General features: G+C 47.6%; 1 protein-coding gene across 3 annotated transcripts in view; it reads right to left on the bottom strand.

The window, feature by feature from the left end:
• Positions 1 to 14,106, bottom strand: part of TNRC6A (trinucleotide repeat containing adaptor 6A) — an 853,894-nt gene that overhangs the window by 313,000 nt on the left and 526,788 nt on the right. For all 3 annotated transcript variants that reach the window (XM_069647380.1, XM_069647382.1, XM_069647381.1), the window contains 2 exons: positions 1,141 to 1,269; positions 979 to 1,056 (listed from right to left, as the gene is read on the bottom strand). In XM_069647380.1, coding sequence (XP_069503481.1) covers positions 979 to 1,056; positions 1,141 to 1,269 — 207 coding nt within the window. The remainder of the gene's footprint in view (positions 1 to 978; positions 1,057 to 1,140; positions 1,270 to 14,106) is intronic.

The raw sequence follows: 14,106 nt of genomic DNA, 5'->3' as shown, positions 1-14,106 counted from the left end.
ACAAGTCAGCGCTATTGCATCCTCTACAGCATACATTAACAAGCTAATCTACGGTTGTAAATCCTATCTGTCCACCACCAGTTGCATAACATTATCCAGAGCCCTAGCACTGCCTAAGATTGACTACTGGAACACACTCTTCTGAGGATCCTCCAAACAGAATCTCAATAGGCTAGAGGTCCTACAAAATAATTCCCCGAGAGTGGTTAGTAACATTCCAAGACAGTCACATCTCAACTTTCAGACGGGAAGCCAAGTGGCTTTCGTTTCGTGACAGAATCACCCTGCGGACTCTGATAATCACACATAAAGGCCTGTCAAACTCAGCTCCCAAATACCTTGCAGACAAATTCAGCTAACACCTGCCATCTCTGCAAACTAGATCTGCCCTCTCCCAATGCCTCTCAGTTCCAAGATTCAACCTTAAAACTGCAGGGGGAGCCAGTTTCCCAGTTCAAGCTGCCAAATGTTGGAACTCGCTGCCCCTCTTCATTAGGCTAGACCCCTCTTTTCCAGCCTTCAAAACCAGAGTAAAAAATTGGCTTAATGATGAGTCCACCTGACTCGAATGCTTTGGACCTAATTGTAACCACTGGTCTTCCTAAACTGCCTGTTTTATTTATTTATATAAATGTTTCTGCCTAATTTGTTCCTCGATAGACCTAACTGTAACTACGGCTCTATGTGACTGTCATCACCTGTATATTGCTGTAAAACCCACGTTTTCCAGCGCCCAGTTACCGCAGGGTTCGGTGCGCGATACAAATAATAAACAAATACAAAAATACAAATACATGCAGCGGAGGAGCAATGTTGGAAAAATCCAATCACATCTGATGACTAAATAACTGATGTTGTGCTACTTCAATATAAAGTAGACTTGTTAGTTCAGTGCATGTTTTTGATAGTAAAGAGCCAATGTTAACAATGCTTCCCATCTTAAGTTAATTTAGAAAGGTTTTGACTGTTTTGACCAACCTGCTGATCTTGCTGCTGGCGGCCACTGGAGGACATTCCTCTCTGGTTTTGGACCTTATGCTGTTGCGCCAAAAGACGCTGTAAGGCAAAGAAAAGCAGACTTTGAAACATGCTCAAATCTTGTGGCATCTTAATTGTGAATCAGACACTATGAATTCTTACTTGTAGTTGGGAAATTTGAGAAAGCTGGTTCAACTGGGAGAGCTGGTTCAACATGGCTACTTGCTGAGGCCCAAATAGAGGATTCAGACCCCCATTGTTTGGCGTGTACTTCAGTGAAGCTGCTGAAACCTGCCAACAGAACAAAGAGTTAGAAATGGAAGAATTGGGAATTCAAAGACAAGGCAGGGAAATAATGAATCAAAAGTTGCACAATAGTAAGTCAATTTTAGTGTGTAGATAAATGTCTGAAGCACCCAACTGGAAAGTTGCCCCCTGCAAAGTCACAAAAGTGTTTTCATGATTTTGGGCTTTCGAGATGGATCCATTCAGTTCTAGAGACAAAGTATAGATCTGGCTGGTACAGGCCACAGAGAAACAGTGAACCGTGCATCTAGTCAACCCTTATGAAACAACCCACTTGTGTACCAGAAACTATTAGATTTTGCTTCTCTGCCCTGAGCTTTTGTCAACAGCTGCACATCTAAATGTAATCAAATGCAACAAATCCACACCAGTTAATATCTCGAGGAACAAATAAAACGGCTTATTGACAAAATGTTGAAGTGTGCTGCAATGTTTTATCACTCTGACGACAACATAAACACACATAGATGGAAAACAGTAATACCAAGAAGAAGTGCATGATTATGTTAACGTCACACCCTGTAAGTAGCAGCGATCTCTGCCATAAGCACCTCATGTAGACGGCTGATGCAAACCACGCAACATACGAGTATAAGACAAAGTTACTTACCTGTAGCTATTCTCCAGCATGAGTCTGGCATGGATTCACATGCTCAAATATTCCCAGTCGTCAGGCTGGGAATCCTCGGTGAAAGAAAAAAACGTTTCAGTTTCGGAACTGTCTTTATCCTATAAACCAATCACTGAGCTCTGAGTAATACTGCTCCCAGCCCATGACTGCCCTCTACCTAAGCCCCTCCACAGGCAGCCATCTTCAGATTTGGAAGCACATAAAGTAGCAGTAAGACCAAGAGAAGAGCCTCAGAGGGGTAGGAGGGAGGGTTTGCCTATGAATCCATGCCAGACCCATGCTGGAGAACAGTTACAGGTAAGTAACTTGTTTCTTCTCCAGCATGGGGTCTGGCATGGATTCACATGCTCATGAATAAAGAATACATAGCAGTACACGTACACATGCACAACCACGATAGGTGGCAAGGCTCAACAGAAGCAATCTCTTACCTCCTCACAAGGCTCACGTTCAAGTGAACAGGTTGCGCTCTACTGCTTGGCCGACTCTGGACTGCTTCCTGGAATCCCGTCGACGTAGTAGAATCTTGTGAAGGGGTGCATCGACCTCCACGTAGCAGCCATGCAAATGTCCAGCAGGGGCACACCAGACAGGAACGCTGCAGTAGCAGCGAGCGCTCTGGTAGAATGGGCTCTTTGACGGCAAGACAAGAGCCGGTTTGCCAACCGGTGACAATGAGTGATGCAGCCAGAGAGCTACCTGGAAATAGAAGCCTTGAACAGGGCCTTCCCATGGATCACAGGACCAAAGTTCACAAAAAGCTGAGAAGTTTTCTGGAAACACTTTGTGCGGGCCACATAAAACAGCACTCGAGCCACATCCAGCGAGTGCAAAGACTTTCAGCTGGCGACGAAGGCGTTGGAAAAAACACAGGTAACACCAAGGGCTTGTTGAGATGAAAGTCTGAATGAAAGAGGGGTGAGTCCGGCACCCTGTACTTCTTTTCAAGCCGGTCTCGCTTCACCGGGGCTGAGGTGCGGTTCCTCAGCAGTGCTAGCCCCTCATCCCGAATGTCGTCCAGGAGCGGGACCGAAACAATGGTCTACCTCTTCGCCTACCGGCGCTGATACAAGAAACCTTCCTTCTTTTCCTCCGCTGTTAGCTGGGAAAGCTTTGATGCCCGGGTAATCATGGAATGCAAGGATCCCACTTCGTCCGGTGGAGAAGCTCTCGGCAGAGGTGATGGTGGGTCTCCCATCCCGCCACCGTCATCCGTACCCATATTGTTGCTGTGTCTGATTCTGTCCCCCCATGGAGGGTGGGGGGGGCAGCAATGGCTGGCATGGAGGTATGGGATGTCTCCTCTTCTTCCCCAGTTCCCCCGGTGTCAATTTGATAGTCAGCGCTGGAGCCGCAAGGGGTTGGGGGGGGAGATGGGGAGTGGGGGTCGAGGGGAACTGCGTCGCCATCCTCCTCTGCATCTCCGACACCAGCGTGTGGAAAGTCGAAAGGTTGTCCAGTGAAAGGTCTTTAGGAGGCACTTGGTGGGAAGGAATGCTGGGTCCAGGGCCTTTGTCGTCCCCATGGATGTTATCACAGTCGTCGTCTCCACTTGGCGACTCCTCGACAAATCCCTCCTCGTCGTAGTCACCCTGGACGGTGTGTATGGTAATCTTATCCTCCTTGTCGGACGAAGAAATGTCCGTTCCTTGGAGTGCTTCACTGACCCCCCCCCCCCCAACCCCTTCTTCGGGTCCAGAGGGGTCGGTCTCGGGCTGAGGTCCGGCATCCTTTTCTCCAGAGTCTTCTCAACGGTTTGATCGAAGCCTCCCTCCTGGGAGGACAAGACACGCTGGTAGACGTCAGGGTACCCTGGCCCGGGTTAGTCCCTATGGACTTCGAGAGTGATGCCACCACCAACTCGTTGGTGGAGGATGACTTGGCCTGGTGAACCTAAGCCTTCAAGGGAAGGCCGGCTCCCTTGTCTTTCACGGGTAGGTCAGACACTGCACCCTGCTTGGCCTTCTCCGGCGTCTCCCACAGCTTCCCTGGTGTAGCTGACTTCCTCTTGGACGAAGAGCTAGAGGGGTGGCTGGAGACAGACTCAGCAGGAGATGATGATGATCGTGCCCAGACTGTCGCGGGACTCACAGTAGCGGCGACTGCGACGGAAGCAGACTCGCAGTGCTTGGCCTTGTGTTGGGACCCCACGGGTGGGGCGCCCTCAAAGGACTTAGAATCCTGATCCGGAAGAGGCATGCCCCTGGGAACCACCCGGGGTAGAGGCACTGGCCTTCAGCCACGTTTCCAACCGTTGAGGTCGATCCTTCATTGTGCGCTTAGTGAAGCCACAGCAAATCATACAATCTTTCTTATGCGTCGGTTGGAGACCATACAGGCACTGGGAATGCTTGTACTCTGAACAAATTCCGCAAACCACAGCCGGAGCAAAGCTTGAAGAGGGAAGCGCCATCTTTCTTATCCGACATGATCCACGCGGTGTAGGCCCGAAGAAACTTCTGGAAGCTTCCAAGTAGAACACTTGATGAAATCAGCCCTTGAGGGGCATGAAAAAATCTCAAAAAACGGGTCCCCGTTAATCGGAAGTATAATTGATGGAGCACACGGGATCCATTGACTGAAAAAATGAGTTTTCCAATCAAAAAGTGAAAAACCGCAGAAAAGAGCGAAACGCAAGGACTCCCACCACATGAACATGCGGTACAAATATGAAGATGGCTGCCTGGGGAGGGGCTAAGGTAGAGGGCAGTCATTGGCTGATGGCAGTATGACCCAGAGCTCAGTGATTGGTTTATAGGATAAAGACAGTTCAGAAAAACAAACTGAAACAGATGTTTCTTTTATCGAGGATTCCCAGCTTGACGACAGGGAATATTCATGAGCATGTGAATCCATGCCAGACCCCAGGCTGGAGAAATGTGTCTGCATTAAATATTTGTTCCAAACATTCATACTAGAAACATAGCTGCTAGTCTTGGTTAAATAGCCACTCTAAGAAACTTCGTAAACCTATTGCCTTGCTTTTATACAAAATAGCGCCGTTAATGAGATTTTTCCCTATATCATAATTTGAAGACAGGATTTTAAAGGGTTAGACCAAACTCTTATGGGTAGCTTTGGCAGAGCAGTAAGGCCCCACAGAAAGGGTTACCAGCTCGTGCCCCAAACCACCTAGTTCTGAATTTTAAGATTCGTAATATCCAGAGAATCTGTTCTGGAGCTACTTCTTTGAACAGGACTGGAAGTACACCGGTCATCGCTTTCAAATGGCAACCGTTGCTGGAACCATCCTTAAGTCTCCTGAAGAGGTCTACATCAATGAAGTCTCCATTTCTTCAACGACTGGGCTTGCATCTTTTAGTTGCACCCGATTGGAAGCAGCCTTGAACCTGCGACCTCTGTACAGTGCTCACCTGAACAAAGGACAGAAGACGGAAACCCAGAGGACCCATTGTAATCCCTAGGAAAATTAGTCAGAGGGGTAAGTAAGCATACCTGTGCCTGTCCTCTATAGGATTGGGAACAGGTACATTTGTCTCCCATCTTCCTCTTACCTTTGGTCTTTGAACCTGGGTCAAGTATCCTGCCCCTGGGTTAGCCGTGGGTCTGGAAAAGAGCTTGCCTGTTTATTTTTAAATTGTCGATGAACTTTTAAATATGTCCCATACAACTTAGGGTTGGACCTCTAAATTATGGGGACTTGTGACTGGTTCTCATCATTTGAACTACATCTGCATTACTTTTAGGAAGAATTTTCATTTCAGTGCTAAATTCCTCCCACCTTAGAGTTGCCCAGCTCTTTTGCTGGACTTAAGACTTTATAATTTCTAATTCCTGAGTGAGTGTGACCTTTTTCTCCCCCTCTAATGTGTTTTTTTACCCGATTTGGATTTAGTGTTTTCACTGTTTTTGGAGTCTAAAAAACTCCATAGGCATCTGCTTTTTATATCAACTACACACCAGAATTACTTCTATCCCGTACTTAATACGTGCCACCATAGCCAATTGTTCTCTGCGGTCCATGCTAATGCAATCCTGTAGTGTTGCTACCTAATACCAGATTACATGCCGCCATAGCCAATTGTGATCTGCTGTCTGTGCTAATACAAGCCTGTATTATTACCTTGCACCCGATTACGTACCGCCATAGCCATTTGTTAAATTGCTGCCTGTGCAATTCCTAACCAGAATTGTGACTGCTGTTCCTTTTTTACTGTCTGCCTAGCCCGCCTGCCTATTCAGAAGCTGCGCCTTATAGTAAAGTTCTTAATACAAATTATTACGTCCCACCGCAGCTGGATACACCTAGGTCAGAATCCTCGCCGCTACTGTCAGTATTTTACCATTTTTTACTACCTACGAGGGTCACTCACCGCTACTTTTCTTGTTTGTTAGGCAAGATTGTATGCAGTACCCTTTGGGAACACTACAACAACCCTGACTACAGGTAATAGGAAACCCAACCTTTGGTGTAAGCTTGTACTACACAGTTTTGGTAGCGTGTTAAGCAGCCAGGATTATCTCAAGAGGGGTCAATGTGAGCTGTAGGGGAGTTACACATAGAATCGCAGTGACAAGTATTCAAATAAACTCTTAAACACAAGGAACAATTATTGATTTATCAGTCATAGTAAGCCTTCTTCAGAAGGGAGCATTATAACAGTAACACTCAAATATACTTCACAAAAAAACAAATTCTTTAAGATCTCTAAAGCATTGAGTACCCTTTTGGGTTGGCCTAAAGACACAACCTACACACTCAGGCGACTTCAGAAGCCAGGGTGCTGGGGACATTAATATATCACTGTTGCATTTTAAAATCATTTAGGAGTAAGTCAAAGTAAAATATTAGAACATACAAGAGACCACAAATATTCTTAAGCAGGAAAATACTTTCATATCCCCCAGTAAGAGTCATTCAATAGAGCAGGCTAGGCCAAAGTCAATAGACAAAAGTCTATCTGAGCTGAAGTACTTCTTTGCAAGTAAGAAAAGTCTTTGCACACTGTTCTAGAATTCTGAAGAAAAAGAAGAATCAATGTAGGGCCACACGCTGTTAGACTTGTGAGTAGTAGAAGATGCAAGCAACTCTACAGCAAGAGCTAAGTTCTCTCAGACTTTTACAGTACCTTTGTATTGAAGAAAACGTGCAGCAGATGACTTCTGTTCCTGAGCAGCTATGCAGATCTCACTGTTCCTGGGCCTCAGTCGTGGGGACAAGAGGGACTACTGGGGACTCCTACACTGCAATGGGACAGTCACAGCTTGCAACAGGCTAGCTTCAAACAAGTGGCTGTTTGGCGTTTCAGCTCCTCGCATCTACTACAAATAGAAACACTGCTGTTCCTGGCTGTCGAGATGGACTTTCCTTGCTTCTGGGGTCCCACACTCTGTTGAGGGGGCTCAGGCTTGGTCGGTCCTGCTTCCTGGGATTCCGGAGGATCTTCCTGGAGCAATTGGCCAGCTTAGAAGTAACACATACAATCTGGCGTTCCTCTCCCTGGTGTTTAGGTTTCCAGGAGCAACTCTGTGGAAAGTCAACCAGCTCTGAGAGAATGTCCAGGTGGCTTACTTTGGAGTTGATTGGTCCCACCAACTCAAGGGGAGAAGTCGTCCTTCCAGGGGCTTCTCTGTAGATCTGAATTTTGAGTTTCAGCACAGCAGTAGGGCTTCACCGGGCAAACCAACGGTCCAGGAGTTGCAGCAGGCGTCCTCCAAGTTCTTCTTCCGTTCCTTCGTCCAGTGGTAAACTCTGCCTTCTAAGCCAAAAGCCTTGCCTTTTATTCAGTTCTCTCGCATTCATTCCAGCCTAGCTGTCAGTCACCTAGCAGGGTGGCTGTCCTTGCCGGACAGACAGGCGGCCAATCACTACAGAGTGCATTTGGGTCTCCTAGGAGACTAAGCACAGGGAGTTCCGGGTACCTCCCTCGCTTCCTGCGCATCCCAGACACCCTGGAGTCAGAGGCGGGCTTCACTCCTGAATCCCGTCAAAGGCAAAGTGAACAAAGGGACCAAACCGGGTTTGGCGCGCAGAGTAAATCTCAAGAAGGTCCTTTCCACAAAGAAATGGCGAAAAAAGAAGACCGGGGTCATTATGACAAAAAGGCAAACGCAGCCCCCGGTAAATGCACACCATGGTAGTTAAAAGTAAACCACTGCCACCAGCCATTCAGTGAAGAAAGGGTAACATTAAAAATGTTACATGAGAAGCTAGACAAAGGGGATACTAGGTAACCCCTACAGCACTATTGTAAGATAGGGTGTGCTGGGTCTAGAAAGTTACAAATGTAAGTAAAGTCAATTTCACTTTACTGCTCTGGGAAACAGTAATCGATTCCCAGAGGAGGTATTTAAACCTTGGGAAATCTGGAAGACTTCCCTCTGGCACTGCACTGAGGGTGCTGTGTGACACAATGTAAGAGATTATGCCTATGGAGTTGGTTAGACTCCTTAACCAAAAAGAAACTGTATAAAATCAAATTAAAATACATGAGAGTGGGAAAAGGGCCCTCACTCTCTCCAGGTAAAAATAATAAAGTCCCCAAAATCCAGCAAAGTTGCTGGGGGTCTATAAGGAGGAGGGAATTAACACATTTTTGAGAATTCTCCCAAACAGTCGTGTTGCTCAGCTCGCTGGGCCCAGCCTCCTCTAGGACTCTTGAGTGTGGCTCATGAGGTCTACCCTGCTCCTCAGGCCGAGGCCTGGTAAGCATAACACCATCAGCCCGGGGACCGGTAGAGCTGCCTTTAGGAGATCCCTCAGCCATATTGCCGGTACAAGAGCGTAACCCCTCGGGTGAAGACCCTGTATAAGAACCTTCCGGTCCCTCAACACTTTCACCGGGAGGATCTGGGGATCCCTCAAACCGTAGGCTGGTAGCGGGGGAGGCCTCGGTGCACATGCTGGTAGTAGAACCTGGGTGGTCTCTCCCGCGCGGGTGAGTCCTTGGGAAGGAGTCTCCCTTGCGGGGAGCAATGAAGAACAGAGGCCCTACACATTGGGCTTGGAACGATGATTGATGAAGTCCTTCAGGTCCTCTGGAGTGATTTCAGGAAGAGCTCCCTCCACTTGGCTAGCCTGTTCTTCAGAGACCTCGATGACAGGGCGTTGCCAACCGTGGTCTGGGCCAAGGCAACGTAGGCAGAGGGCGTGGGGGTCTGAAGTTGGGAAGAGCCCGACACCTGCTGGACTCTGCGGAAGTCGACATGCGGCGGGGAGGAGCGCGACGCCTGAATACCGAGAACCTGTATGATAAAAGACAGAAGAAGCATCCGCGTGTGGAATTACATGGCCGAAGCCATACCCGGGAGCACTGGTGAATTCGGCCCGTTGACGCGGATAAGGGGACCGAGGTGTGGCACCGGAGGGCAGAGTCAGGGCAGAGCATGCTCCCAGGGCCGCAGCACCATGCGCCTCTAAATTTAAAGGGAAAGAAGGTTTTTTCTGGTGAAAAGGTTAGGTCTCCTGTCCCTTGGAAGGGACGCCCAAGCAGTATGGAGGAAACGGGATGGGACGTAAGAGTACATTCACGTTCTACGGTTGCCCAACTTGTTTCAAAGTCTTTCAGTTTTCTATTGATGAAGCAGATTGGGTGTTCCCTGCCTTTCTCCTCCAGCCGACTCCGATATGCACCTATACCTGTATTGGAAGCATCTGTCTGTACAACAAAGGAATGGTTGTAATCAGGAGCTCTTAAGACTGAAGCTTGACAAAGGGATTTCTTAAGTCCTTCAAATGCCTTAGTGCACTCTTCATTCCGCCTGACCTTCGTGGGGAATTTGGGTGAGGAGATCACATTCAAGGGAGAAGCTGTGGCCCTATAGTTCTCAATGAAGTTCCCATAGTAACCTGAGAGACCTAAAAAGGCTCTCACTTGGGTTTGAGTAGTAGGAGTGGACCAGTCCTGTACAGCTTGTACTTTGCTAGGCAATGGCCTTATTTCACCTCCTCCTACCTCATGTCCAAGGTAGACCATTTTACTCTGACCAATTTGACATTTACTTGCCTTTATGGTCAGATTGGCCTGCTCGAGAGCCTGCAATACATATCCTAAGTGGTCAATATGTTACTTCCACGTAGGGCTGGATACTGCAATGCCATCTAAGTATGCCATGCAGAAGTCCTCCATGCCATTCAGAACATGATTCACCATCCTTTGCAATGTAGCAGGTGCATTCTTCAGTCCAAAAGGCATAACCTTAAACTGGTAGAGGCCTCCTGGGGTTGAAAATGCAGTTTTCTCCTTGGCATGGTCTGTCAGAGCTATTTGCCAATAGCCTGATGTTAGGTCAAATGTACTGAGGTACTTGGCTGAACCGTTTGTCCACCAGCTCATCTGTCCTAGGTAAAGGATGGGCATCAGTTGTGGTGACTGCATTAAGGGTTCTATAGTCCACACAAAATCTCAACTCCTTGGATCCTGCCTTTGGTACTAGCACAACTGGACTAGACCATGGGCTTGTAGAGGGCTCTATTACCCCGAGATCAAGCATCTTGTTGACCTATAGTTATGTGGGTCATTACATGAGCTAACATACTGTAACCTCTGCTTTTAACAGGTAAACAGTCACCAGTGCGAATCTCATGCTGGACCCAAGGGGTCAAGCCTGATGATCGTGAAAACGGTGGGGCAAACTGACATTCCAATGTCAGATCAGAAGAGAGATTGATTCCCATCTTTCCATCTAAAGGTTGTCCCCTTCTTCAGAAGGGAGCAATAGAAAAGTAAAACACAAATATACTTCAATACTGTACACTGAGTTTCTGAATCAGACAAGGCCCTTTTGGGATGGCCCACACAGACAACCTACACCCACAGGTGACTTCAGTAACAAGGGTGCTGGGGACATTTATACCTTACTGTTGGCATTCAGAATACTCTTTACAAAGTAAGTAAAAGATAAATGTTATTAGAACACAAGACATTACAAATAGTCATAAGCAGGGCAAATACTTTCAGATAGCACTTCGAAGAGTTATTCAATTCAATAGGCTAAGCCAATGTCAATAGGCCAAAGTCTTTGTATACGATGCAGCACAGGTAAGTAAATGGAAAAGTCTTAGCACAAGTTCTTAGGTGCCTTTGAGGACAAGACGAATCAAAAGTAGGGCCAGTGAGAGATAAGTTCTCCTAGGCTAGTTTTACAGTACCTTAGTAAAGAAGAAAAGGATGCAGCTGAAGACTCTGTTCCTGTGCAGCTCTGCAGATCTCACTGTTCCTGGGCCTCAGTCGTGGGGGCAAGAGGGAGGATGTCGGGGGACTCCTGCACTGCACTGGCACCGTCAAGGCTGGCAACCGGCAAACTTTACTTTCAGTGGCTGTTTCGCGTTTCAGCTCCTTGCGGTACAGCAAATTGCAATAAGCGTGGTTTCTGACTGTCAAGGTGGACTTTCCTCACGTCGGAGGTCCCGCACTCAACTGAGAGGGAGAGGGGGGATATCAGGCTAGGTTAGTCCTGCTTCGTGGGAGTCTGGAGGATCTTCCAAAAGCTTTAGGCCATCTTACAAGCAACGCACACAATCTGGTGTCCCTCTCCCTGGCTCTACGGTTTCCAGCAGCAACTCTCAGGAAATTCAACCAGCTCCGAGATGGGTGTACAGGTGGCTTATTTGGGAGTTGATTGGTCCCACCAACTCAAAGGGAGAAGTCGTCCTTGCAGGGCTTCTCTGTCGATGCGAACTTGGTGATTCGGTCCTGCAGCAGGGCTTCAAAAGGCAAAGCAACGGTCCAGGAGTTCCAGCAGTCGTCCTCTTCAAGCTCTTCTTCGGTTCCTTCGTCCAATGGTCGACTCTGCCTTCCAAGCCAGGAGACTTGCCTTTTATTCAGTTCGCTCCCCTTCATTCCAGCCTAGCTGCCACTCACCCTGCAGGTTGGCTGTGCTTGCCGGACAGTCATCCAGCCAATCACCACAGAGTGCATTTGGGTCTCCTAAGAGACTACGCACAGGGAGTTTCGGGCACCTCCCTCAGTTCATGCCTACCCCAGACACTCTGGGAGCCAGAGGCGGTCTTCACTCCTGAAGCCCGCCAAAGGCGAATGAACAGAGAGCAAACCTGGTTTGGCGCGCAGAGAAAAACTCTAGAAGGACCTTTCCACAAAGACCTGGCGAAAAAAGACCGGGACCATTTTGACAAAAATTGCACCCTTGGGTCCTTTACTGCAGCTGCTAACGCAGCCCGCAGTAAATGCACACCACGGTAGTTAAAAGTAAACCACTGCCACCAGCCATTCATCGAGGAATGTTACATGAGAAGCTAGACAAAGGGGATATTAGGTAACCCCTCCAGCACCCTATTGTTAGATAGTGTGTGCTGGGTCTAGAAAGTTACAAATGTAAGTAAAGTCAATTTCACTTGACTGCTCTGGGAAACAGTAGTTTATCCCAGAGAAGGTATTGAAACCTTTGGGAAATCTGGAAGACTTCCCTGTGCCACTGCACTGAAGGTGCTGTGTAACACAATATAAAAGATGATGCCTATGGAGTTTGTCAGGCTCCTTAACCAAAAGAGAAACAGAGTACAAAAATCACATGAGAGCGTGGGGAAGAAAATGGTCTTACTCTCTCCAGGTTAAAAAAAAATCAAGTCCTCAAAGGGTCTCTCTGGTAGAGGGAATTAGCATATTTCTGAGAATTCTCCCTAACAGGCATCCCTTCTGAATCCTACTGGCTTTGGACGTGCTTGTTCCCTTACAGGTTTCAAATTATTATTGCTGGGATAAAAGACTGCCTACATCCCCCTGGGAGAACACTTTTTCCCATCAAACTCAATATTGTATGGTAAACCATACGTGCTACTACTGACCTTAACTGATGTCACTCCATGTGCTGGAAATGTTTTAGTACAAAAATAATTTACGTACCTGCATTATTGCTACTTGAATAACTTGATTCTGAGATTCTGCTTGATGTTACTATTAGTTGCTGCATAAGTGTGATTCATTTGCTTTGTGTATATAAATAAATCATTGTTATATAACTTTTGAAATGTTTAAGTGTCTACTTGTCTCTACTGATTTCATTGTACTGCTCTGCAGCTCACTGTACCCCTTCTAAGATAAGCCTGGCTGCTCAGCCACTCTACAGATGTGTGCATTACAGGCCTATGTTAAAAGGTGGGTCACTTATACCAAGCAGATAAAGTCTTGTAAAGCCCCACACCAGTTGGACGTCACCACGTCTTACGTAACAGCCAGTCATCTAGGTAAGGGTACACGGGAATGGACTGCCTCTGTATGTGTGCGGCCACCACCGCAAGAGCTTTGGTAAATCCTTGTGGAGCTGAGGCTATGCCAAACGGTAGCACTCTGAACTGGTACAGCTTGTTTCCCAATTTGAATCTTAGGTATTTTCCTTGCGCCGACATCGAAATATAAAAGTATGCGGTGTCCAGTCAAATGGTCGAAAAGGAACAAGTTACTTACCTGTAACTGTTGTTCTCCAGCATGGGTCTGGCATGGATTCACATGCTCATGAATATTCCCCGTCGTCAGGCTGGGAATCCTCGGTAAAGAAAAAACCAGTATCAGTTTCGTTTCTGATCTGTCTTTCGTAGTAATAACCAATCACTGATCTCTGCGTCATACTGACCACAGCCAGTGACTGCCCTCTACCTAAGCCCCGCCTCTGGCAGCCATCTTCAGATTTGGAAGCACGTGAAGTGGCAGTATGACCAAGTGAAGAGCCGCAGAGGGGTAGGCGGGAGGGTTCGCATGTGAATCCATGCCAGACCCATGCTGGAGAACAACAGTTACAGGTAAGTAACTTGTTCCTTCTCCAGCATGGGGTCTGGCATGGATTCACATGCTCATGAATAAAGAATACATAGCAGTACACACATGCACAACCACGGGAGGTGGCAAAGGCTCAACATTAAGCATTACATCAAACTCAACATTAAGCATCTTACCTCCTCACCAGGCTCACCTCAGGCGAACAGGTTGCGCAGCACTGCTTGGCCGACCCTGGACTCCTCCCTGGAATCCCGGTCGACGCAGTAGAATTTCGTGAAGGTGTGCGTCGACCTCCACGTAGCAGCCCTGCATATGTCCAGCAGGGGCACACCAGATAGGAACGCCGTGGTAGCTGCGATCGCTCTGGTGGAATGGGCTCTCGGACGGCCAGGCAGCGGTCGGTTTGCCAACCGGTGACAGTACATGATACAGCCGGAGAGCCATCTGGAAATGGAAGCCTTCGAGAGAGCCTTCCCCTGATTGACAGGTCCAAAGTTC

The sequence above is a fragment of the Ambystoma mexicanum genome, chromosome 2q (genome assembly GCF_040938575.1).
Source record: "Ambystoma mexicanum isolate Mex_15411 chromosome 2q, UKY_AmexF1_1, whole genome shotgun sequence".
In the NCBI taxonomy this organism is placed as follows: domain Eukaryota; kingdom Metazoa; phylum Chordata; class Amphibia; order Caudata; family Ambystomatidae; genus Ambystoma; species Ambystoma mexicanum.
The sequence above is the reverse complement of the archived record's forward strand: the minus strand, read 5'-3'. Positions and strand labels throughout refer to the sequence as shown.